The following is a 24689-nucleotide window of genomic DNA, read 5'->3' on the forward strand; positions in this document are numbered from 1 at the left end:
TAGCAGAGAAGAATGAAACAGAGAGCAGGGTAGGTGTTTACTGTCACGTTTCCATTGATATGTATGGTAAAATACATGAGGGTGCTTAGTCTCTGGTACCCTTTAAGCCTTGCCAGGTTAAAAATTCTCTTAGTTCACACTATGCGTTGTGCTGCATTAGCTGCCTTGATTGCACCAGCCTTACTGTTCCGATTACAAGGAGGAAGGCATGGACAATCTATCTGAGAACATTGCAGCCTGTAGCACAGACAGTCTGGTTCAAGGAATGTTCAATGCAGCGCCTGGGCTCCTGACCAGACATTTTACAAAATTATTTCTTTAAAGAGACTCTGTAACATCAAAAACATCCCCTGGGGGGTACTCACCTCGGGTGGGGGAAGCCTCGGGATCCTAATGAGGCTTCCCACGCCGTCCTCGGTCCCACGGGGGTCTCGCTGCAGCCCTCCGAACAGCCGGCGACAGACCCGACTGTCCAATTCAATATTTACCTTTGCTGGCTCCAGCGGGGGCGCTGTGGCTGCTTTCTGCCCGGAACTACATGGAAATACCCGATCTCAGTCGGGTCCGCTCTACTGCGCAGGCGCCGGAAACTTGCGCCTGCGCAGTAGAGCAGACCCGACGGCGATCGGGTATTTCCGCCTACTTCGGAGCTGACAGCCGTCAGAGCGCCTGGGCAGGAGCCGGGAAGGTAAATATTGACGTCATCTTGTACGGAGGGCCGCAGCGAGACCCCCGAGGGACGGAGGACGGCGTGGGAAGCCTCATTAGGATCCGGAGGCTTCCCCCACCCAAGGTGAGTACCCCCCAGGGGACGTTTTGAAGTTACAGATTCTCTTTAAAGAAAACCTGTAATTAAAAAAAACCTCACCTGGGGGATACTTACCTCGGGAGGGGGAAGCTTCGGGATCCTAACTAGGCTTTTCCCGTCGTCCTCCGTTCCTTCACTGCGGCGCTTTCAGTTCCCGAAAACCGAGAGGGTAAATATTTACCTTCCTGCACCAGCGCAGTAGCAACTTTCCGTTCAGGCTCAGGAGAATATAGCCAAACCAGCTCTATGGTAGAGCGGACCCGATAGAGCTCAGCTATTTTTGCCTGAGCCTGAACGGAAAGCTGCTGCTGTGCCTGCGCTGGGGAAGGGAAATATTGTATGCACTATTGTGCCAACGGTGAGAGCCTCATTAGCATCTAGAGCAGGCATGGGCAAACTCGGCCCTCCAGCTGTTACGGAACTACCAAGTCCCACAAAGCATTTGCCTTTATGAGTAATGACTGTGGCTGTCAGACTCCTGCAATGCATTGTGGGACTTGTAGTTCCTTAACAGCTGGAGGGACAAGTTTGCCCATGCCTGATCTAGAGGCTTTCCCCTCCCAAGGTAAGTATCTCCTAGGTGGGTTTTTATTAGTGTTTCTTTCATGTCAGCTCATTAAAGGGAAACTGTCACGAAAATCTTAAAATTTAAAACACATGCAAATAAGAAGTATATTTCCTCCAGAGTAAAATGAGCCATAAATTACTTTTCTCCTTTGTTGCTGTCACTTACAGTAGGTAGTAGAAATCAACATTCGTAAATAGACATTACCGACAGGTTTTGGGTTAGTCCATCTCTTCATGGGGGATTCTCAGCATGGCCTTTATTCTTTATAAAGACATTCCCTTAAAAACATTTATACAATAATGCTGGCCAGCCTCCCTGCTCACCGTACACTTCTTTGGCAGTTGGGCGGACCAACTGCCATTCACTAAGTGCTTTTAAAAATAAAAAAAATCCTGAGGACCCCCCCCACATAAGAAGATGGGCTAGTCCAAAATCTGTCTGTAGTGTCAGATTTCTGCTACCTACTGTGAGTGACAGCAACATAGGAGAAAAGTAATGTATGGCTCATTTTACTCTGGAAGAAACACACTTATTTGTATATGTTTACATGTATTTTCAATACATGTAAACATGTAGGGGGAGGGGGAGATTTAGTTAGATTAGAGTTGCGGGAATGCAGCGGTTTAGTTAGGGCCATTAGGTTAAACACTTTTATTAAATAAAAAGAAGCTTTTTTTTGAGACTTCAGAGTCTCTTTAAAGGGAAGGTGTGAAGAACTTAAAAAAAAAAAAAATGAAACCCACTTACCTCGAGCTTCCTCCAGCCCCTGGCAGCCGACCTGTGGCCTCACCGCAGCTCCATTGGCTCCCGGTCCTCTCCGGTGCAGATCCACCAGGTCGACATCATCCTGCGTTCCACTGTGCGGCTCACTGACTCCGGACCAGCAGCGGGGAGCGGAGCTGCGGCGTGGGCACAGGACTGCTGACAGTAGCTGGAGGAAGCCCCAGGTAATTGGAATTTTTTTTTAAGTCCTCGGATGTGTCGTTTAACCTCCTTAGCGGTAGCCGCGCAGGAGGATTTCTCAGGCCTCGCTGGGCCGATTTGCATAATTTTTTATGCACGCAGCTACCACTTTGCTAGCTGCGTGTTACCTTCGATTCGCCACGTCAGAACCCCCCCCCCCCCCCCCCCCGTGCGCTGCCTGGCCAATCAGTGCCAGGCAGCGCTGAGGGGTGGATAGGGACTCCCTCTGACGTCACGACGTCGATGACGCCGTGGCGACAGGGGAAGCCCTCATGGAAATCGCGTTCAGAACGGGATTTCCTGACGGGCCTTATCGCCGGAGGCGATCGGAGAGGGTAGGGGGATGGCGCTGCTCTGCGGCTATCATGTAGCTAGCGCTGGGCTACATGATTTAAATTTTTTTTTAAATAGTGCTGCGCTGCCTCCCTGGCGGATTTAATTGCCCGCCAGGGAGGTTAAAGGAAAATTGGAAGGGGGGGGGCAAAAAAAAAAAACAAAAAAAAAAACTTTACACATACCGGGGCTTCTTCCAGCCCCGTTCAGGTGGATTGCTCCATCCTTCTGCACCCCCTGGATCCTCCGGTATTCAGCCCAGTCACTCCTCTAGTTGGTACTGCACAGCGATGGGGGGGCTCGCATGGGGAAGTGAGCAGCTGGACTGCGCATGCCCTGACTGAAGGAATTACCAGGCAAAATAGTGGATGATTCAGGCAGCGTGGGATAACGTCAAGGGAGTGATCAGCCAGAAGGAGGCTGGAGGAAGCCCCAGGTATGTATCACTTTTTGTATCCCCCGTCTCGGGTACACTAAGCCTTTCATAATGAGTGGCGGGCACCATTGCCAGAGAGGAGCAAATACAGTCAATGAGGCGAGCACTACACTTTACTGGGAAATCAAAAAGTTAAAGGATACCCGAGGTGACATGATGAGATAGACATGGGTATGTACAGTGCCTAGCACACTAATAACTAGGCGGTGTTCCTTCTTTTCTTTCTCTGCCTGACAGAGTTAAATATCAGGTATGTAAGTGGCTGACTCAGTCCTGAGTCGGACAGGAAGTGACTACAGTGTGACCCTCACTGATAAGTACAATTATAAAACACTTTCCTAGCAAGAAATGGCTTCTGACAGCAGGAAAGAGATAAAAAGGTTCAATAGTTCACAGATTTTAGCTCTGGCATACTTGAACGAACGGGTCATTGAGCAAAAACAACAGTTACAACTTTAAAAGTAGATTTAAACATAAAATAAAACTGGAATATCTTAAGTCATTTTTTAGGCGAAGGAAGATATATACAATAGTTTACTTCATTTGTTTATTTTCGCCTCGGATGTCCTTTAACAGACAGCTGGTAATTTCCTCTGGTTTTGAATCTGGATGGAATTTTTCTCAGAATTCTTACCTGGGGTCATGCGAGGGTCCGCTCTGCTCCAGAAGCACAAAGTCGCACTGCACCGAGGAGAAGTGGGTGAACTCCAGCAGTCCACTGACCGGATTCTTCTGTTGACACGCCAGCAGCTTGTCCAGCTTCGAGCAGACCTTGGGGGGCTCGCTGTACTGCGGCACCGGCATCATGAGCCCATCGCTTGAGCTGAGGCAGTTGTTTTTGTCTGCTGAGGCAAGCAGGTCATCCAGGGCCCACTTTCCATTCTCATAGTCATCAAGAGAGACATCCTTCGCTTCCCTCATGCGCTTCTTGGCTGGCTCGCCATCATCGTTGGCTTCACCCATGGCGTTTTCATCCACAGGCATGGTGCTGCTGGTATCTAGACCTCCTCCCTGCTGGCCATTCTCAACATTCCCCGAAGTGTCTTCATCGTCCTTCTCCTCCTGGTGGATTTCCAGTGCCCGCTTCTTAAGGAGCATCCTCTCTCGTTTCTTCTCGGTGAGAGACCATTTGGCTGGAGTGCCCTGGCGGGAGACCTCGCCTTCTTTTTCCAAAGTGCTGAGGAGCAGGTTGACCTCAGCCATCTTGGCACCTAAGTTTTTCCGGATCGCGGTCGGCGTAGCTTCTGGAGACTGGAACAAGAAGTCGCAGATCTTCTCACGGTTTTCGGCCATGACTTCAGCTGATGAGACAGGCTCCGACTGCTCTTTGGGTGCCTCTTGGCAAGGAGGGCAATCTGTGACCGGCGGTTGCTGGGGGTGTTGATTACTAGAAACAAGCCTCCACTTTGGTGGCTGGCCGTCCTTGCGTAAGAGGTTTTTCTTTTCTAATCTGTACAGATGGCTATTGACTATTTTCTTTTCAACTTTTAAAACTCTGGCTAGTTCTTTTGCTGTATAAAAGCCTTCCTGGCCAAGCTCTTTGAATTTTCTAATCAAGTTGTCGCCGAAGTGGTCATACGACACGGAAAGACGTTCGAAATGGTGCGCCAAGTGATGTCCGCTCCTGTCAGGTCCCGCGCGAGGAGTAAAACGAGGAAAAGGCGGTTGAGGAGTTAGCGGAGGCTGATGGGGATACTTTGGGATGCAGTGCCTTGGAGGGTTGCGATAAGCGTTCCAGACAGGCTGGGGTGCCGGGGAACCTGAATAGCCACCCTGCAGAAAGTCTCTCTGTGCTTGGATAAAATCTTGCCGTGGATCCTGTGAGAAGAAAGAATTGTGGAGAGAGACATGGTTAGTGGGGTAGGTGAAGTCGCGGTTTCTGCACATTGGACTATCATTTCGCCCTCGGTACGATCTTGCGTTCATCGCCAGAACGTGCACAGAGATGGCGAGAGAACGATGAGAAGCCCTCCACTCATACAACAGGTGAGCGGCCCTGTCAAGACAAAACACACAAACGACTGACTGTACACGACAAACAGCAAGAGGCAACACTACTTAATGCACAAACGCCCCCAAAGTGACTTTGCTAATTATTCCAAGTGTGAGACCCTCCATGAATGGGCTTAACTCCAACTTAGAGTGAACCAGAGGTAAGAGCGATATGGAGGCTGCCATATTTTTTCCTTTTAAACAATACCAGTTGCCTGGCAGTCCTGCCGAGCTACTTGGCTGCAGTAGTGTCTGAATCACAACAGAAACAAGCATGCAGCTATCTTGTCAGTTCTGATAAGCGTATTATTGTTCAGGGACTATGGTTGAATGTATTTGGGCCCATTCACAAAGAGAAACTCCGACCAAGAATTGAACTTTATCCCAATCAGAAGCTGATACCCCCTTTTACATGAGAAATCTATTCCTTTTCACAAACAGACCATCAGGGGGCGCTGTATGACTGATACTGTGGTGAAACCCCTCCCACAAGAAACTGAGTACGTACTCCTGGCAGTTTCCTGTCTGTGAACCTTGCTGCATTCTGGGAAATAGCGGTTTACAGCTGTTTCCAACGGCTAAAAAAGCAAGCAGCAGCTACATCACCAGCCAACAATAAAAATGTCACCATGTGATAAATGTCAGAATGTAAATCAGGGATTTAAAAGATTTTACAATGGGCAAAGACTGACTAAATCATTTATACATAATTATTGTAAAAATGAAGCACTTTTTTATTACATTATTTTCACTGGAGTTCCTATTTAAATGATTTAACTCCGTATTTCTCCACTGGAGAAATAAGTGTTCTTGGAGCGATCATCGCTTCTATACATGCTAATCGCAATCGCTTCCGAATCGCCTAAAAGTGCTGCAGGTAACACGTTTGGCGATTGCTGCTAATCGCATAACGACTACGATCGGCGTCAGTGAGATCACTGTCATAAGGTATCTATTGCGCTAGCGCTTCGGCGACTAGTGGTAATCACTCGCTATTTGCACCAGTGAGAACCGGCCCTTAGGACCCTTTTCCACTACACAGATGAATCGCAAATGATTTTTAAAGCGCTAGGGTTGGTTTTTTTTAATCATACAAATCATGAGAAGTATTTTCCACTAGTGATTCGATTTGGATATCGCAAATCGCTTTCTGGAGAGATTTTTAGCGTAATAATGCAATGCAAATGAAAAATTGCAATCGCATAACAGAATTAATGAAAAATGAGGCAGAGCATCAGGTTTTTCTGACAAGATTAGCTGCATGCTTGTTTCAGGTGTGTGATTCAGACACTACTGATGCATAAAAGATCAGAAGGACAGCCAGGAAACTGGTATTGCTAAAAAGGAAATAAATATGGCAGCCTCCATATCTCTCTCGCGTCAGGTTCACTTTAATAAGTCTTCCTCCCCACTGCTGCTGTGCTAAACACAACCTTCATGTGTCTTCCACGAACACGCTTCGCTTCCCTACTGCCGCCGTCTAAATATTCCACCTTCACATTTATGTAGCACACTTCCTGCTATTGCTGCTCACCTCTCTAACTCCACCTTTATGGTTCCTCCCCAGCCACTGTTGCCCTGCTCTAAGGTGTTCCTGATCTACACTCCAATAAATCCACACTCCATGCATCCTAGCTGTATAACAAGCATTCATCTGCTCTGTGATCGCCTAGTAAAGTCTGACATTCCACTCAAATACCCCTTTTCTGAATCAGGAACTGGGGTGATTAGTGGCTGTTAACCGATAATTGTCGGCGATCGCTAGCGGGTTGTTTTTTTTAAGCTTTCTCTTTAACCATGACACTATCGAGATACTTTGCAAAATCTAACCATTCCTTTCTGGCAGACTCTTTTCAAGTTCAGCTAAGCAGTAATTCGCCTGGGGGAAACTCCATCGGTAACAATACAATTTATATAAAACTGCCTTGGATTTATACGGATTTAATCTGTATAAAACAGTTCTTAAAGGACAACTGTAATGAAAAAGATATGGAGGCTGCCATATATATTTCCTTTAAAAAAACAAAAAAAAAAAAAAACAGTTACCTGGCAGCCCTGCTGATCATCTGCCTCTAATACTTTTAGTCATAGCCCCTGAACAAGCATGCAGCAGATCCAGTGTATGCTTGTTTCTGGTGCTATGCAAACACCACTGCAGCCAAATACATAAGCAGGGCTGCCAGGCAACTGGTATTGTTTAAAAAGAACTAAATATGGCAGCCTCTATATACCTCTCACTACAGTTGTCCTTTAAGTGGCAAAGCAGATGGCCGAGGCCTGACGCCAGTCTCAGTGCAATGTAAACGGCCACTAGTTAGAAAGCATGTTTATAAAACAAGCAGAAAAGTGGAAGACACTTGAAAACTTTCCTTCAAACTTTATAACTGAAAAAAACAAACAAACAAAAGTTTTCTTTGCTACATATTTAAAGAGATTTAAATACCCTGGCTAGTACGGTATTTATAAGGCCTATTAGGTCACAGCAGCCCATCTAATCACTTCCTGACTTACCTTGCTCCTATTGAAGGGAAGGATGTATCCTGCCTGGCACAGCATAGGGGATCAGATCAGAGCCCAGCAAGCAGAAAACAGAGGGCCTCGCAGACAGAGGGGAGACCTGCGACAGCAGGCCGGCCTCGAGGGTTTGGGACCAGCACAATTTAGTACTTATTTCCTGACTAGGGCTTAACTTTGGTTTCACTGTTTCAGTTTCCTTTCTCGCCTAGTTCCTCCCACAACACTAAGCCAAGAAACACACACAAAGCTGACAAGCGACGCCTCCCGAGTCCTGCAGCCAATAGCTGGCAGAGGGCGGAGTCACAGTACACACAGATGAATGAAGCAATAAGCACAGCCGCTGACACAATCGGCAGAAATACCCTCTCATTTCTGTTTCCTAGATCCTGAAACTGCCAAGGTCAGCAGCTTAACTGCAGGGTGTTATGCTGCGAATACACGGCTCGATTCTGAGCCATTTAGATGTTTCGATAGATAATTTCCGACATTTCCGATCTACATACATACGAAACAAACATACAAAACAGACAGGACTGGACATGTACAGATTTATGTGTGAACACATCCATAGAGACACATACACAATGGAAATAGGCCCACTGTCACACACACCCACGTTACTCCGGCAACTACGTGGGACGCGGAGCCAGAGGTCGGACGGACAGGTAAAGTATAGGGTACCGGGTGGGCACATTTACCACTAGGGGGGGGGGGGGGGGGGACAGCGGCAGGGGGTTTGTCGCTCGCCCGGATATCACTTGCCGTTACCGCCGCGCACCCGATCGCCCACGACAGCCCAACATCTTGCAGCATGTCCGGTCTACATGCTCGGACCGATATTAGTCACCATTGATCAGGCATGAACTTGGCAGCACCGATTTTCATCCGATTCGATGATTATCGATTTGGGTGGACGATCGGCCAAGACGCAAGATGTACGAGTACCTTAAAAAAAAAAGAGAACCTGTACTAAAAAAAAAAAGCCCTCTGGGGGATACTTACCTCGAGAGAGGGAAGCTTCAGGGTCCTAATGAAGCTTCCCCCTCCCCTGTAGCTTCGGGGAATCCAGCGCTGGATCCCCCGAAAAACCTGACAAGCGATGCCTATTTATTTTCCTCTCCGCGATCCTGCGCAGGCGCATTGGCAGCTCTTCATTCGGCTTGGGGAGGAAATAGCCGAACCCGATTAAATCCACTTTACTGCCCAGGCACAAAGCACTCGTGCGTGCGCAGTAGAGCAGATCCTATCAGGTTCCGCTATTTGTGCCTTATCCCGTACGGCAAGCTGCTAGAATCGCGGAGAGGTAAATATTTACCTCGCCAAGGTTTGGGGGCAGGGGATGGGTAGAGTCGCAGCACTGGATTGCTGGGACACCGGAGGACGGGTGAAGCCTCGTTAGGATCCAGAGGGTTTCCCCTCCGGAGGCAAGTATCCCCAGAGGTTCTTTTTTTTTTAAATTACAGATTCTCTTTAAGTGCCCGTTTTAACTTCACGTGGATTCTGGATTCAAATTTCTGCGTCCAAACTGACTCCACTCCGTTTACACTAAACGCGATTTTTCTGATGCAGAACAATTATGAATTGCATGCTGCAGATTTTCGAGTTAAGCAGCCCATACACTCAGCCGATTTTCTGGCCGACCGATCGATCCTGATCGATCGATTGCAAATCGGTTGGCCAATCGACCGATCGATGGCCGATTTCGATCGATTTCGATGGATTTCCATCGAACTTGCAGGGTGGAAAATTTAGGTCGATCTGAAGAGATTGCTTATCAGTTTGCATTGGCCTTAATGGAAATCTGATGGCAAAAAAATGCCATCAGATTGAATTTCAATAGATTTCAAACTGAAATCTGTTGGAATTCTATCCTGGTAAAAAATTTTCTAAAAACGCATCAGATAGATCATCAGATGCATTTCTTATCTATCTGCTGCCAATCTGACGAGTGTATGGGCACCTTTAACATTCGCGGAGACAATGCAGAAATATGGATGCAGAACGCAACACGCTAGTGGAAATAGACCCACTGTCCTACACAGGAAATAGATACTTAATAGATTAATCCAGCCTTTCTCAACCTTTCTACCTTGGAGGAACCCTGCAAATAACCTTTGGATCTCAAGGAACCCCTGCATTTATTTTTCAAGATGCATGGTCTTTAAAAGTAGGTTAGGCTGGTTATTTCACTACCCCTTTACACTGCCACTCATACCATCTCCTGATGCCCCAATTTAGTGCTTCTTGTTACAGTACCCCCTATTATAATGTGCTCTAGTATACTTCCCCACGATGGGGTAAAATGCCAAGGAACCCCTGCAGAGTCCTCAAGGAACCCTGGTTGAGAAAGCCTGGATTAATCTATTAAAAATCTGTGGAGCCCCCACCGCATGTAGCGACGATGGACAGATTCGACCAAGACAGATCTCTCTCTAATCCAATGTTCTCAAATAGAGATGTGTTGGCTGCCCATACATGGCAGGACGATTCCAAATAGATTTCAGTACAAAATATTTTGGGAATCGACCTCGCAACGCTAAGTTTCCACTGTCCCCCATATGTGATGTCACCTGCGCACCCAACGTGCTATATTCAGCGGCAGGCTCAGATGATTCTTTAAAGATTTCATGCTGAAATCGGACGGCAATCAGCCTGCAGTATACAGGCAGCTTCGACAAAGAAGCAGATCTCTCTAATCATATTCGATTAGAGATAAAGTTGTCTGTCGAATCCGCCCACAATCTTTTAATGTATGGGCACCTTAACCAGTTGCCTTCACACAAGATGCAAAACATTACAGTAAAGAATGAACAAAGCACCAGCACCCACACCAGCCAGTTGAAATCCATACATTGATGAACTGCTCCTGTCCTGTGTGCTCCAGACATCACTGAACATGATTCGCCCCCCATCAGATTAAAGTGCAACTATCTGGAATATTTGCAAAATTTAACATACAACTTATCAGTCTCAGAGTAAAATGCACTATTAATTTCTTGCTTTTTTTCTTATGTAGCCATCACTTACAGCAGCTAATGGAGATTTTGAACTAGTCCATCTCCTCATGGGGGATTTTCAGCATTTTCTTTATCTTTTTTAAAAGCACTCCCTGGACAATTAGGGCGTGTTAACATTAAGAGCGATTTTGCTTATATTTAAGCTCTGGCGATTTTATTTTAAAAATCGCCTTAAAAGTGCTTTTGCAATGTTCGCTTATGTGAGTATTCTCACATAAGAAAGCGATGAGCTTTCTATTGAATCGCAAACGCAGATCCTGCACCATTTCCAGAGGGTTTGCGATTCAATAGAAAATATAGCAGAATCGCTAAGCACTTGAAAAAGCGTTGTGAAAAGTGATTTGCTAAGTGCTTTAAAGAGACTCTGAAGCGAGAATAAATCTCGCTTCAGAGCTCATAGTTAGCAGGGGCATGTGTCCCCCTGCTAAACCGCCGCCATCGCGCCGCTAAACGGGGGTCCCTTCACCCCCAAACCCCCCATTGCAACACTTGGTCGCAGACTTGGTCGTTCCTAGAGGCAGGGCTAACGGCTGCAGCCCTTCCTCCAGTCTCGTCTATCAGCGGCGCATCGCCGCCTCTCCCCCGCCCCTCTCAGTGAAGGAAGACTGAGGGGCGGAGACACGCGCTGACAGACGCGCGTGGGGCAGGGCTGCGGCGGTTAGCCCTGCCCCAACCAGGAAGCGCTCCCCCGCTGCACCGAGGGGATTTGGGGGTGAAGGGACCCCCGTTTAGCGGCGGTTTAGAAGGGGCACACATGCCCCTGCTATCTATGAGGTCTGAAGCGAGATTTATTCTCGCTTCAGACTCTTAGGCCACATACAGACATCAGACCATAGTCTTTGGAAAATGAAAGATCACAGACCAATCTTACCACCCTTCATGTAGTATGAGAGCCATACTCTACACAGTCTTTTCTATGGAGCTGAACTCCACATCAGAAAAAAATCATTGCAAGATGCTGCACACACAGATGCTGTACAGACACAAAAGATCAGTATCTGCAAAAGATCTATTCCTGCCAAAAATCCATTCCTGCAAATTGCAATGATAGTCTGAGATCTGCAGATCATCATACACACATGATTTAACTGACATTCATCTGCAGATCAAGCAATCATCCGCAGATCTGAAAATCCATCCTGGTGGATCTGATCTGCAGATGAATGTCAGTTAAATCATGTGTGTATGATGATCTGCAGATCTCATAGACTATCATTGCAATTTGCAGGAATGGATTTTTGGCAGGAATAGATCTTTTGCAGATACTGATCTTTTGTGTCTGTACAGCATCTGTGTGTGCAGCATCTTGCAATGATTTTTTTCTGATGTGGAGTTCAGCTCCATAGAAAAGACTGTGTAGAGTATGGCTCTCATACTACATGAAGGGTGGTAAGATTGGTCTGTGATCTTTCATTTTCCAAAGACTATAGTCTGATGTCTGTATGTGGCCTAACAAATAAATACATTGTATTTATTCATTTCCAGATCAAAGAGTTTACTTCCTGATTGATGTCAGGAAGTGAACGAAACATCGCTACACAAAAGCGCTTAGAAAAGCACTTTTCTAAGTGAGAATCGCTCTGAAAATGCATAGAAAAGCGCTTACAGAATCACTCAGCGCGTGCGATTTACATTGTGAACTACAATGGTAGTTGTATATAATATAATGAAATACAATGGTACTGGAAGGTCAGTCTGCTCCTGTGATCATCGTTCTGGTAGCTGCCGTGTGCCACTGCCACCCAGGGAGTGCTTTGGACAATATAGGAATGGCTAAGAACCCTTGTGAGATGTCAAAAATCTGTCAGATCTTTAGATTTCTATAGCCTACTATAGGGCTGGAACTACACCTTAAATCTTTCCGCTCCATAGATGGGTTCAATAGATAATTTCCGACATGTCCGATATTCCTTCCGATCGTTTTGTGTGTCGAGTGAATGGAAAAAGATAAGAAAAACGAGCGAAAGATAAGAATCGAGCGGAAAAAACAATCGGATGGAAAATGGAGCGGAAAAACATATCGTGTGTACTCAGGATAAGCTTCAGGAACATAAGAAAAAAGTAGTTTATAGTGCATTTTACTCTAGGACAAACGCACAACTACAATAATTGTATTTTAACTAGTCTAAATGTTTCCAAAAGTGGTCCTGTGAGCTACGTACACACAATTACTGTAGTTCTTAATGTTCGATTTAACAATCATTAGGGTGATAGTCCGGAGAACAAGCACTGTACAGACAGTTACTCTGTATAGACTGATCAGCTATAACCAAGTACAATGTGCTGTTCTATTGAGAGGGGAGGAGGGATAACTGGCAATGAACAAACATTATCTGCGATACGAGCAAGAAAAAGATAACTTGCTCATTCAATGGTTGGCGATCTGCTGTACACACACTAGACCTGTGGCCGAGATTGCGCCAATTGAGTCTCTCAGCCTATGATCATCTTGCATGTGCACGGCAAATCATGAGTGGCTAACGATTTGGTCACTGTCTCATATGTTCGACGTGTTTGCATCATAAAAATCGGTGAAAAATCTGGTCGTGAGCAGATAAGGTCAAATCGCTCAAGGAAAATGCACAAGAGAAATTGCAATGCCTGCCAACAGCAACCAGCTTTCATAGAATCAGGAACGCAAACCAAAACTAGTTTTTTTTTTTTAAAGCGTATGAAAAAGATTTGTATGTTTTTATTGCTGTCTGCGTCCCCCACAGAATGGTCTCTTCACTTCCTGCCAATGGATCTATAATCGCCCATACAGTACAAGACTTTTGGGGGGTCAATTTCATTGGAGATACACACTGCACCAAAAAAGGCTTTCTAAAAAACGTCCCTCTTCTGCTAAAAGTGCTTTAGTCTGTCCGCTCCACTGACAATTCTGGCTGGATTTACAGTGGTCATTTGCTTAAAGCATGCGTTATGAGTGTGAACTACAATGGAGAATGGACCTGGATTTTACTCCAAAGACTACGTGCAGCCAAGTTAGAATAATGCTATTCGTTATAACACAGTACTTTGAATAGGCCCATAGAATTGTAGGGGCAGTGAGTGGATATGCAAAACTATTCTGCAAAAGAACTGAGACTGTGGACCAGCCCTCATGAAAGCCTTGCTTAAAGGACACCTAAAGTGAGTGGTATATGGAGGCTGGCATATTTATTTCACATTAAACAAAGCCAGTTGCCTGGCAGCCCTTCCAATCTATTTGGCTGCAGTAGTGTCAGTATCACACCAGATACAAGCATGAAGATAATCTTGTCAGATCTGACAATGTCAGAAACCCCTGACCTGCTGCATGCTTGCTCAGGGGCTATGGCTAAAAGTATTATGCTGGGCATACACGGTGTCGATGGAGGATTATCAATCAAGTCTAATGGCTCGATTGATAGTATCCGACGTGTCCGATCACCGCGGCGATCGATTCCACGCTTGATCTCCGCAGGCGGACAATAGCGGCGAATCGAGCGGGTGATAAGAAGCGCCGGCGGGGACGAGTGGGAATCGATCCGCGCGGACGCGGCAGGGACCCGTGTATGACCAGCATTAGAGGCAGAGGATCAGCAGGACAGCCAGGCAACTTGTATTGTTCAAAAATAGATATGGCAACCTCCAGATCACTCTTGCTTCAGTTGTCCTTTAAACTAAACCGAGAAAGGGGTCAAAAGGATGATTAATTACCAGGGGCTTCCACCAGCCCCTTGTATTGAATCTGTTCCCTCGATATTTTCCCAAACCCCTCCATTGTGCCGCTGTGAAATCTGTGATCTAGCTGGGTTGACGACTACTGCGCATGAGGAGTCTTGGCCGTGCGAAACACCCGTACAGCATATGCACAGAACGCTCTGTGATGCGAGCATGATCGGGTGATGTGCGTGGCGTGGACCACATATGCGTAGTATAGTCCATGACTCAGCTGAGGCTAAGGGTGGCCATACACTAAAACATAGCCGCCAGATCAACCAACAGATGGATCCCTCTCTGATCTAAGAGAGATCTAATTTTTCTCATACACTGCACTAAGGTTTGAATCGATTTCAGCATTTAAAACCCCGTGGAGCCACTCTTTGCCTCACCGTCCCCCTGGCCTCTGACCATTGGGCTCCCCCGGTCAGCAGCAATACATCACCTGTCTGGTCGGCGCAAGTCACCGGAATCCGTGCTGTCCTCACTTCTTCCCCTCTTCCCTTCCTGTAGCATCCTGTGACTATCGGAAGTTCATACAATAGAGGGCGCTCTACTGTTTGAACTTCGGCTAGTCACAGGACACGACAGGAAGTGAAGAGGAGACAGAAGAAAGTCAGACAGCATGGACCCCAGGGACTCGCGCCGGCCGGACATGTGATGTTATTGCTGCCGCTATGCTGCGTCGGTCATCGCCGAATTGAACGCCGCTAGCGGCACGCACCCAACCCGACAAGGATCAAGCTAAATTTTCCGTCAGGACCGATCGATGTCAGATGGCAATTGGTCGTTCGGTCAGCGTTTGCGCTAACGATTTCACAGCAGATTTGATCAGTGATCGAATCTGCTGTGCATCGCCGGGAATTCGACCCAGTGTATGGGTTACTTAACATTACAGGTGGCTGGAGGAAGCCCCCAGGTAAGTACAAATCCTTTTGATCCATTCATCTCAGGTATGCTTTAAAATGCATTTATATTGACAAGGTGTGAAATATCTCCTAGGAGAAAACTTAAGGTGAGTAAACACATCCGACTTTACGGCCAATTGTCGTTCAAACGACTTGCCATGCAAACAACAAGTCGTTCAAACGTCATGTACACACAGACCAACAAAGCAGCTGATATGCTAATATCAGCTAATTTACATGTCATTTGACTGGTCAATGGACAGGATAAAACAATGGACCAGATCAAAGGACTTTATGCTTGAATGTGTATTATGCTGGGAATACACGGTTCGTTTCTGCTCTCGATCGTTTTTGCCGCTCGATTCTCTCATCTTCTGCTCATTCTTATCTTTTTCAATTCACTTCTATCAGAAAACGAGCAGCCAAAGAGTTAAAAGTGAGATCGTACATGTCGGAAATTATCAAACCATCTTATCAGCTAAACCACTTCAGGACCACAGTGCTAAAGCCCCTAAACACCAGGCTATTTGTTTAACCTCCTTAGCGGTAACCCCGAGCTGAGCTCGGGGTAAGCCGCCGCGGAGGATCTCAGCCCCTGGTGGGGCGATTTCACTTCTGCAATGTGCTGTACGCGCAGCTAGCACTTTGCTAGCTGCGCGTCCAGCTCGATCGCCGCCGCTCTGCGGCGATCGTCCGCATGCAGCGGCAGAAGAGGCCCCTCGCCAGAGCCATGCGCAGCCCGGACCAATCAGTCCCGGGCCGCGCAAAGGGCTGGATCGGATGGGTCTGACGTCATTCCGATCGTAGCCATGGCGACAGGAGAAGTCAAACAGGAGATCGCGTTCTATATGCAATCTCCTGTTTACTTTTGCTGCTGGCGGCGATCGCACTAGAGGGACACATGCGCCCACTAGTGGTGTTTTATGTAGCTACCACTCAGGTAGCTACATGAAACAAAAAAAAGTGCAATGCAGCCTCCTTGGCAGAAAAATTGAACCGCCAAGGAGGTTAAATGGCCACTGCAGCTTTAAGGCCAAGCTGCAGGGCCGCACAGCACACTAGTGATCCCCCCTCCTTTTCCCCCCACCAACAGAGCTCTCTGTTGGTGGGGGTCTGATCGCCCCCCCTCCCCGTGTTTATTTTTGTTTGTATAAATATTTTTTTTTTCACTACTTTATTTTTTTATTTAAAGAAATAAATAAATTTGGCTCCCTCCCTTCCCCCAGCCAGCTCCCTCCCACCAGCCAGCCAATCATGACGATCAGCTCTCATAGGCTCTACCCTATGAGAGCCAATCAATCTCTTGTGCCTCAGGGGGACAGCCGTGTCACACGGCTGTCCCCAGTACAGAGCTGCTGCTGATCGCAGCGCTGTACATGTAAATAGACGGCGATTTCGCCGTCTTTACAGTCTCCCGAGCAGCGAAGTCGGGACGGAGCTCCGCCCCTCAAGCAGGAGATGCAAATCCCAGCCCCAGGACTTGACGCCAATTGGCGTTACGGTCCTGGGTCTGCCAATGCAGCCATGCCCAGTGGCGTGGAGCGGTCGTAAGAAGAGAACCTGAACTGAAATTTAAAAGTCAAAATAAACAAACACGTCATACTTACCTCCTGTGTAGTCTACTCCTAATCTCTCTCTCTCTCCTGCATCCTGCTTGTCCACTGTGATCAATGGAATTCTCTGTCCTCCATTTTGAAAATGGCCATTACCCCATAACAGCTTCCTGGTCAGCACACTGTTAAACTGTAACATAGCCCACTTGAGCCATAGGGAAACATGGACATTACCTTGCACATTCAGTTGTAACTGACAGCAGCTGATATATAACTGACTGCAACTGGTATATTTCAGTTCTGACAAAATCTTGTCAGAACTGGAAGGGATCACTGTAAGCAGAAAATGGTGAGCCTCTGAGAGAAACAAACAGAAAGGCAAGTATGTAGTATTCATTTGCAGCTACATCATGTGTTTATTTTAAATAAAATTTTACTCAGTTCAGGTTCCCTTTAAAAACGAACCGTGTATTCCCAGCATTACTTGTACAAACGAATTCCAGTCATTTGTACAGACGTAACTGTCGTTTGGACGACAGTTGGTCCAACGGATCTGCCCAGCGGATCAGTCTAAAGTGCTGCTATCAGTCGCACGACAGTACGTACACGCCCAACTGTCGTTCAAGCGACCAGTTTGAATGACAAGTCGGTCGGAAAAAATCAGACGTGTGCACAGATCTTTAGCAGAACAGGGTCTCAAGGCTCATACACACATCAGACTATAGTCTTTGGAAAATGAAAGATCACATACCAATCTTACCACCCTTCATGTAGTATGAGAGCCATGCCTACACAGTCTATTCTATGGAGCTGAACTCCCCATCAGACAGAAATCTTTGCAAGATGCTGCACACACAGATGCTGTACAGACACAAAAGATCAGTATCTGCAAAAGATCTGTTCCTGCCAAAAATCCGTTCCTGCAAATTGCATTCATATGTTCTCCCCAGGCTCTTTTAGCCAGGTGCTTCACCCGGCTAGTTTTGATGAGCACCCGGCTGTCATCGGCTCACCTCCTCCTGTGATGTAAGCAGAGTTGCAAACAGAAGCACTGGCCCTGCATTTTCTCATCTCGCCCCACCCGGCTACAATTTCATGCCACCCGGCTGGAAAAAAATTCTGGAGAGAACACTGAATTAGTCTATGATATCTGCAGATCATCATACACAACTTGTTTAACAGACATTCATCTGCAGATCAGATCCACCAGGATGGATTTTCAGATCTGCAGATGAATGTCAGTTAAACAAGGTGTGTATGGGATCTGCAGATCTCATAGACTATGAATTCATTTTGCAGATACTGATCTTTTGTGTCTGTACAGCATCTGTGTGTACAGCATCTTGCAAAGATTTCTGTCTGATGGGTAGTTCAGCTCCATAGAATAGACTGTGCAGGAATGGCTCTCATACTACATGGAAGGGGGTAGAATTGGTCTGTGATCTTTCATTTTCCAAAGACTATGGTCTGATGTGTGTGTATGAACCTTCAGAAGCAGGGATGGCCAATGAAATGCAAACAATTCCATGAAGATGCAGGATTATGCGCATTTATACAGCTAGAAAATGGACCAATCAAAACCCACCAAATTGGAATTCAATAGGTTTATTTTCAAGCAATACATTTGCATCATCATGCAACAACATTTGCATCTCAATGGCCATCCCTTCTCAGGAATGAAACCTCTGCACTCCTGCTGTGACCATTGTGAAAGGCTTCTCAATCCACTTTGTAGTTTATAAGGAGAGTTCCTACAGGATTGCACATTTTCAGTCTAAATTATGCAGCTTGAAATGTACCAATTCAATTCCACATTGGCAAGATTTAATTGGTCTATTTTCAAACTGCATACATTTGCATTGAAAATTTGCATAATCCTGTATAAGTGCATAACAATTTGCATCTCATTGACAATCACTAGTACACACCATGCACTTCAGATCTGAACCCTAGTGAGAGATCTGATCAATGTTAAAATCAATTGAGATATAGAAGAAAACTTGCATGCACTCATGTGCAATTTACTTTTTTTTTTTAATTGTTTTTCTGACTGGATATCAATTCAAACGAACGAAGAGAAAACAAATGCTACCAGAATCACATATACACACAGATCAACTGTTTCAATCGATATTTACCAAGCCTGTCTGCTCTGCTTCCAATCAAGCAAGTGATTGATTTCGAGCTTGGCATCGGTTGTAGTAAACAACGTCCACACTACTTGGCCAATCACAACCCGTTGTGCTGTATAGGGTGTTATCACAGAACTGCTCCCTATGAGGTTTCCTGCTGGGTCCCTTAAAGTAGACTAGCGCCAGGACTTCAGACAATTTTAGTATGACATGACGCGCCCCCCCCCCCCCCCCCCAAAAAAAAAAAAAATCACTTATCAACATGACCACCTATACACAATTTAGAAAGCAGTAAAAGTAGTAGTAGAAACCACCAATTTAAAGTGTCTAGTCTACCCACAAGTAGAACAACTCTCCACGCACATCGCTTCTTGATTCTCATTGGGAAAAGCGTATATTAAGTTCTTCCAAGAGACCAATCTATGCAAGGAACAGTATGCACATAGATCTAACACTTGGGGGCATGGCCTAATGTAACCACATTCCACTTACGGTATGGTGAAGGGACCAGAAAGATGCAGGCATGTAATGGTAGCAAACTCAGAGTAGGTCAGGCACCATAGGTAACATAACAGTAATACTAGGATGACATTTACACAGGAGATGCTATTACTTCAGACGCAGAGACACAGCACAAGAACATCCATAACTATTTTAACAGGTAAATGAGTAAAAAAATGCATCATCTAACATTCAAGCGGCCATATACACACACAGGAGGGCTTCACATTGTTCCACGGACCCCAAAATACACAAGTCTCCCCTCCGACAAGGTTGCAGGCGTACCCACATTACTTCAATAATACATGAGGGTCCCCTGCTATCTAATAGGTCACACAGAAATTCTCATCAATCCAGGGACTACATAACACATAAGAAGCGCCCCCCCCCATGTCTAACAGATCGAAGTAGAACCCCAATTACTCAATACCCCACATAATAGAGGAGGCATCGATATGTATAACAGGTGGCACTAGAACCCCTCTCGATGCTCTAGGGAGAATTTTATTTGAAGACCCCCCACCCCACATTGTCTTACAGGTAATATGGAATCCCCAATACTCAAAAACTACATAAGAGTAGTACCTCGTCATTGTCAAAAAGACCAGAAAGGAACCCCCATGACTTCAGTGACCACAAAACAAATAAGTTAACCTACCCCCCCCCCCCCCCCCCCTTTGGTAACAGATCGCAGGGGAACCTGCATTGAGCCTGGTACACACAAAACAATTTTCACTTCAGATCCTATGTGAACAATCATAACGATATTCATATCTGACATTGATCAGATACAGAAGAAAGTCTACTTAACCTCCTTGCCGGTTATCCCGAGCTCAGCTCAGGGTAACCTGCGTAGGAGGATTTCTCAGACCCCGCTGGGCCGATTTTCAAAAAAATGTTTTCCCCTACACGCAGCTAGCACTTTGCTAGCTGCGTGTGGTACGCAATCGCCGCCGCTACCCAGCGATTCGCGCAGCCTGGCCAATCAGTGCCAGGCAGCGCTGAGGGGTGGATCAGGATTCCCTGACGTCCGTGACTTAATCCCGCAGTTGCCATGGCGACCGGGGAAGCCCAGCAGGAAATCAAGTTCTGTACGGGATTTCCTGCTTACTCTGATCGCCGGAGGCGATCGGAGTGGGTGGGTTTATGACGCTGCTCAGCGGCTATCATGTAGCGAGCCCTGGGCTCGTTACATGATAAAAAAAAAAAAAAAATCAATAAAAAAGTGCTCTGCTGCCCCTTGCCGCGGGAATTGGACCGGCAAGGGGGTTAAGGGGACCCAGCAGGAAACCTCATAGGAAAAAATTCTCCAATCACAGCACAAAGCTTTTTGTGTGGACTTAACTTACTACAAGCTATTGGAAACCTAAGTTCACCCAATCACGTTAGCTGAATTTCCCTACGAGGTTTTCTGCTGGGTCCCCTAAAGTAGACTAGTGCCAAAGAAAGCTAGCCTACAAAGGTATGCAATTTTTTTTACAAATTCTGATCAGATTTATGACTGGCTACTGATCAATAATAGATCACAAGGACATTGACATGGAACAATAGCCAGGATATTGAGCCATATAGTCCAGGCCATTCAACTGAAGGTGGCTATACACTCGTTAGATTAGCAGCAGATAGATTTTCTGATCTGATGTTTAACAGATTTCCAATAGATTTCAGTATGAAATCTATTGAAAATCGATATGTTGGCATTTTTTTGCCATCAGATTTCCATTAGGTCCCAAGCAAATTGATAAGCAATCTCTTCAGATCAACATCTTAGTAAGGGGGCTTTTAGGACCATTGTAGTCCCTTACACACTCCAATGAGTTCTGGGTCACCATGAGCTTGCTGGTTAGTCTGTGCCTCTCGGATTCACAAGCCCTACTCCATAGAGCCAAATTAATCCATGTCATGCACTGATGAGGATCAAACAGTCCGAAACAGTCTGTATGCATGTTGGATTATTATGGCTCTGTACAAATTAACAAGCTGACACATCATTGCAATCCCGCGGTTCTGGAGGTGTGTTTAGCTTCTTAAGCTGAGTACACACGTACGATAACGATCGTTCGAAAACGAACGATAACGACAATCGGACCGATAATCGTGCGTTCCAAATTTTCCAACGATCGTTTTTTTGGACGATAACGACCGTTATCGTTCAATCCGACCGATCCAACCCGGCGGATTTTTTCGAAAGATAATCGTTCAATCGTTGCAGTGTGTACAAAGATCGTCCGATAATGATTATCTGTGGAGTAGTACGCATGTTCTTATTGCCTGTCATAACGTCACTTCCGTTTGCGCACGCATTTTTTTATCGTTCGTCGTTCAGTACTTTATACTTATATCGTTCATGTGTGTACACAATCGTTCATTAAGAACGATCTTTTCGGTCTAATTTGAATATCATGTAAACGTCACGAATCGTTCGTAACGAACGATCTTTATCGGACGTGTATACGAACCTTAAGGGTACAATGGTTAATTTGCATATATTCAGCAGTGTTGCTCTGGGAGACATCTCAAGTTCATTCCAACCTGAATTATCGCAAATTCTTTCTGTTTTAGGAAAGCAAACTTTTGTTTTTCTTAACATCTTAGTAAGGGGGCTTTTAGGACCATTGTAGTCCCTTACACACTCCAAAGAGTTCTGGGTCACCATGAGCTTGCTGGTTAGTATGTGCCTCTTCAGATCAACCTAGATTTTCCATCATGCCAGATCGATTGAAATCTGCCGCAAATCGATCGGGGAAATCGATTTGCGATCGACCAATCTGCCGAAAATCGGCTGAGTTTAGAGTTTTTGAGTTTGGGATCAGTCGCTGGCAACCTGTGTATGTTTTTCATTTACCCAATCCAATTATTTGATTGATCAGAAATAGGATCTGTAGTGAGAATTGCATGGCGTGTACCAGCCTTTGCTCCTTGGACCACATAACACATTATTATTGATACAAGAGAACAGCCAATTGTCTAATAAGAATCAATGGAATCCACATAACTTAATAGTCCCCAGATGTAACGCTGGGAATACACCATACAATTTTCTGTTATGCTGGGCATACACGGCTCAATTTTGCCGCTCAATTCCGCAGCCCGATCGTTTTCCACACTCGATTCTCTTACCTTCCGCTCATTTTTATCTTTTCACATTGTCCTCCATGCAGAATCGAACGCAGAAACGATAGGGTCAGAGATCAGACATGTCAGAAATTATCTACCGAGCCATCTAAATGGCTCAGAATAGAGTCGTGTATTCCTAGCATTATGCTGGGCATACACGGCGTCGAGGGGAGGATTATCAATCGAGTCCGATTGATAATATCCGACGTGTCCGATCACTGCGGGGATCGATTCCGCGCTCGATCCACGCAGGTGGACAATAGCGGTGAATTGAGCGGGTGATAAGAAGCGCCGATGGGGACGAGCGTGGATCGATCCGGCGGCTAATCGGCCGCCGGATCGACCCGTGTATGCCCAGCATTAGATTTTTCTGCCAGATAGATCATTTCCAAAATGTTGGAAATTATCCATCTGCCGAGCAATTAAGCATTGTTCTACTCAGCAGGAGATAACAAGAAGACAATGCACCAGAGATAATGACCAGTCTCTACAGAAAATTGTATGGTATATTTACAGTATAAAGGAGACCCCCAGTACTCCAGGGACCACATTATACATGAAGACCCCTCTCCCCTATTGTCTAATGCTGGGTTTACAACATACAATTTTCTGTTATGCTGGGAAAACACGGTACGTTTCTGTGCAGTGTATCGAGCCGCTGATGGTTCGATTGATAATATCTGACGCGTCCGATACCCCGCTGGATCGATTCCGCGCTCAATATCGCGGGCAGTACAATAGAATAAAATGAAGATGATAAGTGCCCGCAGGGACGAACGGGAACCAATCCGGGCCCCCGCAGGGACGGACGGGAACCAATCCGGGCCCCCGCAGGGACGGACGGGAACCAATCCGGGCCCCCGCAGGGACGAACGGGAACCAATCCGGGCCCCCGCAGGGACGAACGGGAACCAATCCGGGCCCCCGCAGGGACGAACGGGAACCAATCCGGGCCCCCGCAGGGACTAGCGGGAACCAATCCAGGCCCCCGCAGGGACGAGCGGGAACCAATCCGGGCCCCCGCAGGGACGAGCGGGAATCAATCCGGGCGCCCGCAGGGACGAGCGGGAATCAATCCGGGCGTTCGCAGTGCCGAGTCGGTATCTATCGTGTGGCTCGATACACAGTACAGAAACGTACCGTGTATTCCCACCATTAGATTTACCTGCCAGATAGATAAATTTCCAACATGCTGAACTTTATCTATCTTACCATCTACCTGCCGAGCAATTAGGAGATAAACAGAAGACAATGCACCAGAGATAATGACCATTCTCTGCAGAAAATAATCTAATTATGCGCTGTAACAGAAGAATCCAACAGAAAATTGTATGGTGTAAACCCAGCCTTACAGATCACTAGGAATCCCCATCACTTCTGGACCCCCATTCAGTACAGGCCCAGAGACCCCCATTCAGTACAGGCCCAGAGGCCCCATACACAATGCATCGTCTAGGAGGCTACATGTGGCTCATCCTTCCCTCCCTCCAGCGCAGGCCCCGCACATCACACTCTCTACCATTGAAAACCCCACAATCTGCACACCACGTGGTACAGGGGCCCCGCGCGCAGCTCAGCCGGGCCGGCACACGTGACCCGGGAGAGCGCCGCCGCTGTGCGCCTGACACAGGCCGCCGCCGGCCGGCGCCACAGAGCTCCGCCTCCCCTCCCCATACACCACGCGAGCCGCCCCCGTCCCGCGCTCCACACTCACCGACCCCGTGATTGAATCAGCCGGCAGCTCCCAGCAGCAGCTTCGACTCACTGCGCTCGCAGCTTCCGCTTCCAGAGCTTCCGCTTCCGACGAACGCCGCGCTCCCGCTCGCTCGCTGGTGACGTCACAGCAGCTCGGGGTCACCGCGCACGCGCCCGGGGGAGGGGAGGCGCCGCGCGGCATCTGGAGGCCGTGGAGGGGAACTGCACTGCAGCCGGCCGCGCTCTCATAGCACAAAGGAGAAGGGCGGACGGGCGTCCCCTGGTGGACGAAGCGGGAATGACAGCAATGCGCGCTCTCGCAGCACAAAGGCGGAGGTGGAGGAAGACGGGCGGCCGCTGCAGGCGGAGGCGGGAACTACAGCAAGGCGCGCTCTCCTAACAAAGGAGGAAGCAGGCAGGCGGCTCCTAGAGTGCAGCCGTCACGCTCTGATAGCAGAGAGGTAG

At 46.9% G+C, this 24689-nt stretch overlaps 1 protein-coding gene across 2 annotated transcripts in view; it reads right to left on the bottom strand.

Moving 5' to 3' along the window:
• Window positions 1-24365, bottom strand: part of ADAR (adenosine deaminase RNA specific) — a 46290-nt gene extending 21925 nt beyond the window's left edge. Inside the window, exons 1-2 of one of the 2 annotated variants that reach the window (XM_068252278.1) lie at window positions 24244-24365; window positions 3743-4926 (exon numbers count right to left, since the gene is read on the bottom strand). In XM_068252278.1, the coding sequence (XP_068108379.1) occupies window positions 3743-4401 (659 nt within the window). In that variant the 5' untranslated portion in view covers window positions 4402-4926; window positions 24244-24365. Of the gene's footprint in view, window positions 1-3742; window positions 4927-7611; window positions 7773-24243 lie in introns of those variants that run through there. The other variant, XM_068252280.1, reaches the window with a different exon arrangement.
• Between the last annotated feature and the right edge of the window lie 324 nt (window positions 24366-24689).

This window comes from Hyperolius riggenbachi, chromosome 9, assembly GCF_040937935.1.
Source record: "Hyperolius riggenbachi isolate aHypRig1 chromosome 9, aHypRig1.pri, whole genome shotgun sequence".
Lineage (NCBI taxonomy): Eukaryota > Metazoa > Chordata > Amphibia > Anura > Hyperoliidae > Hyperolius > Hyperolius riggenbachi.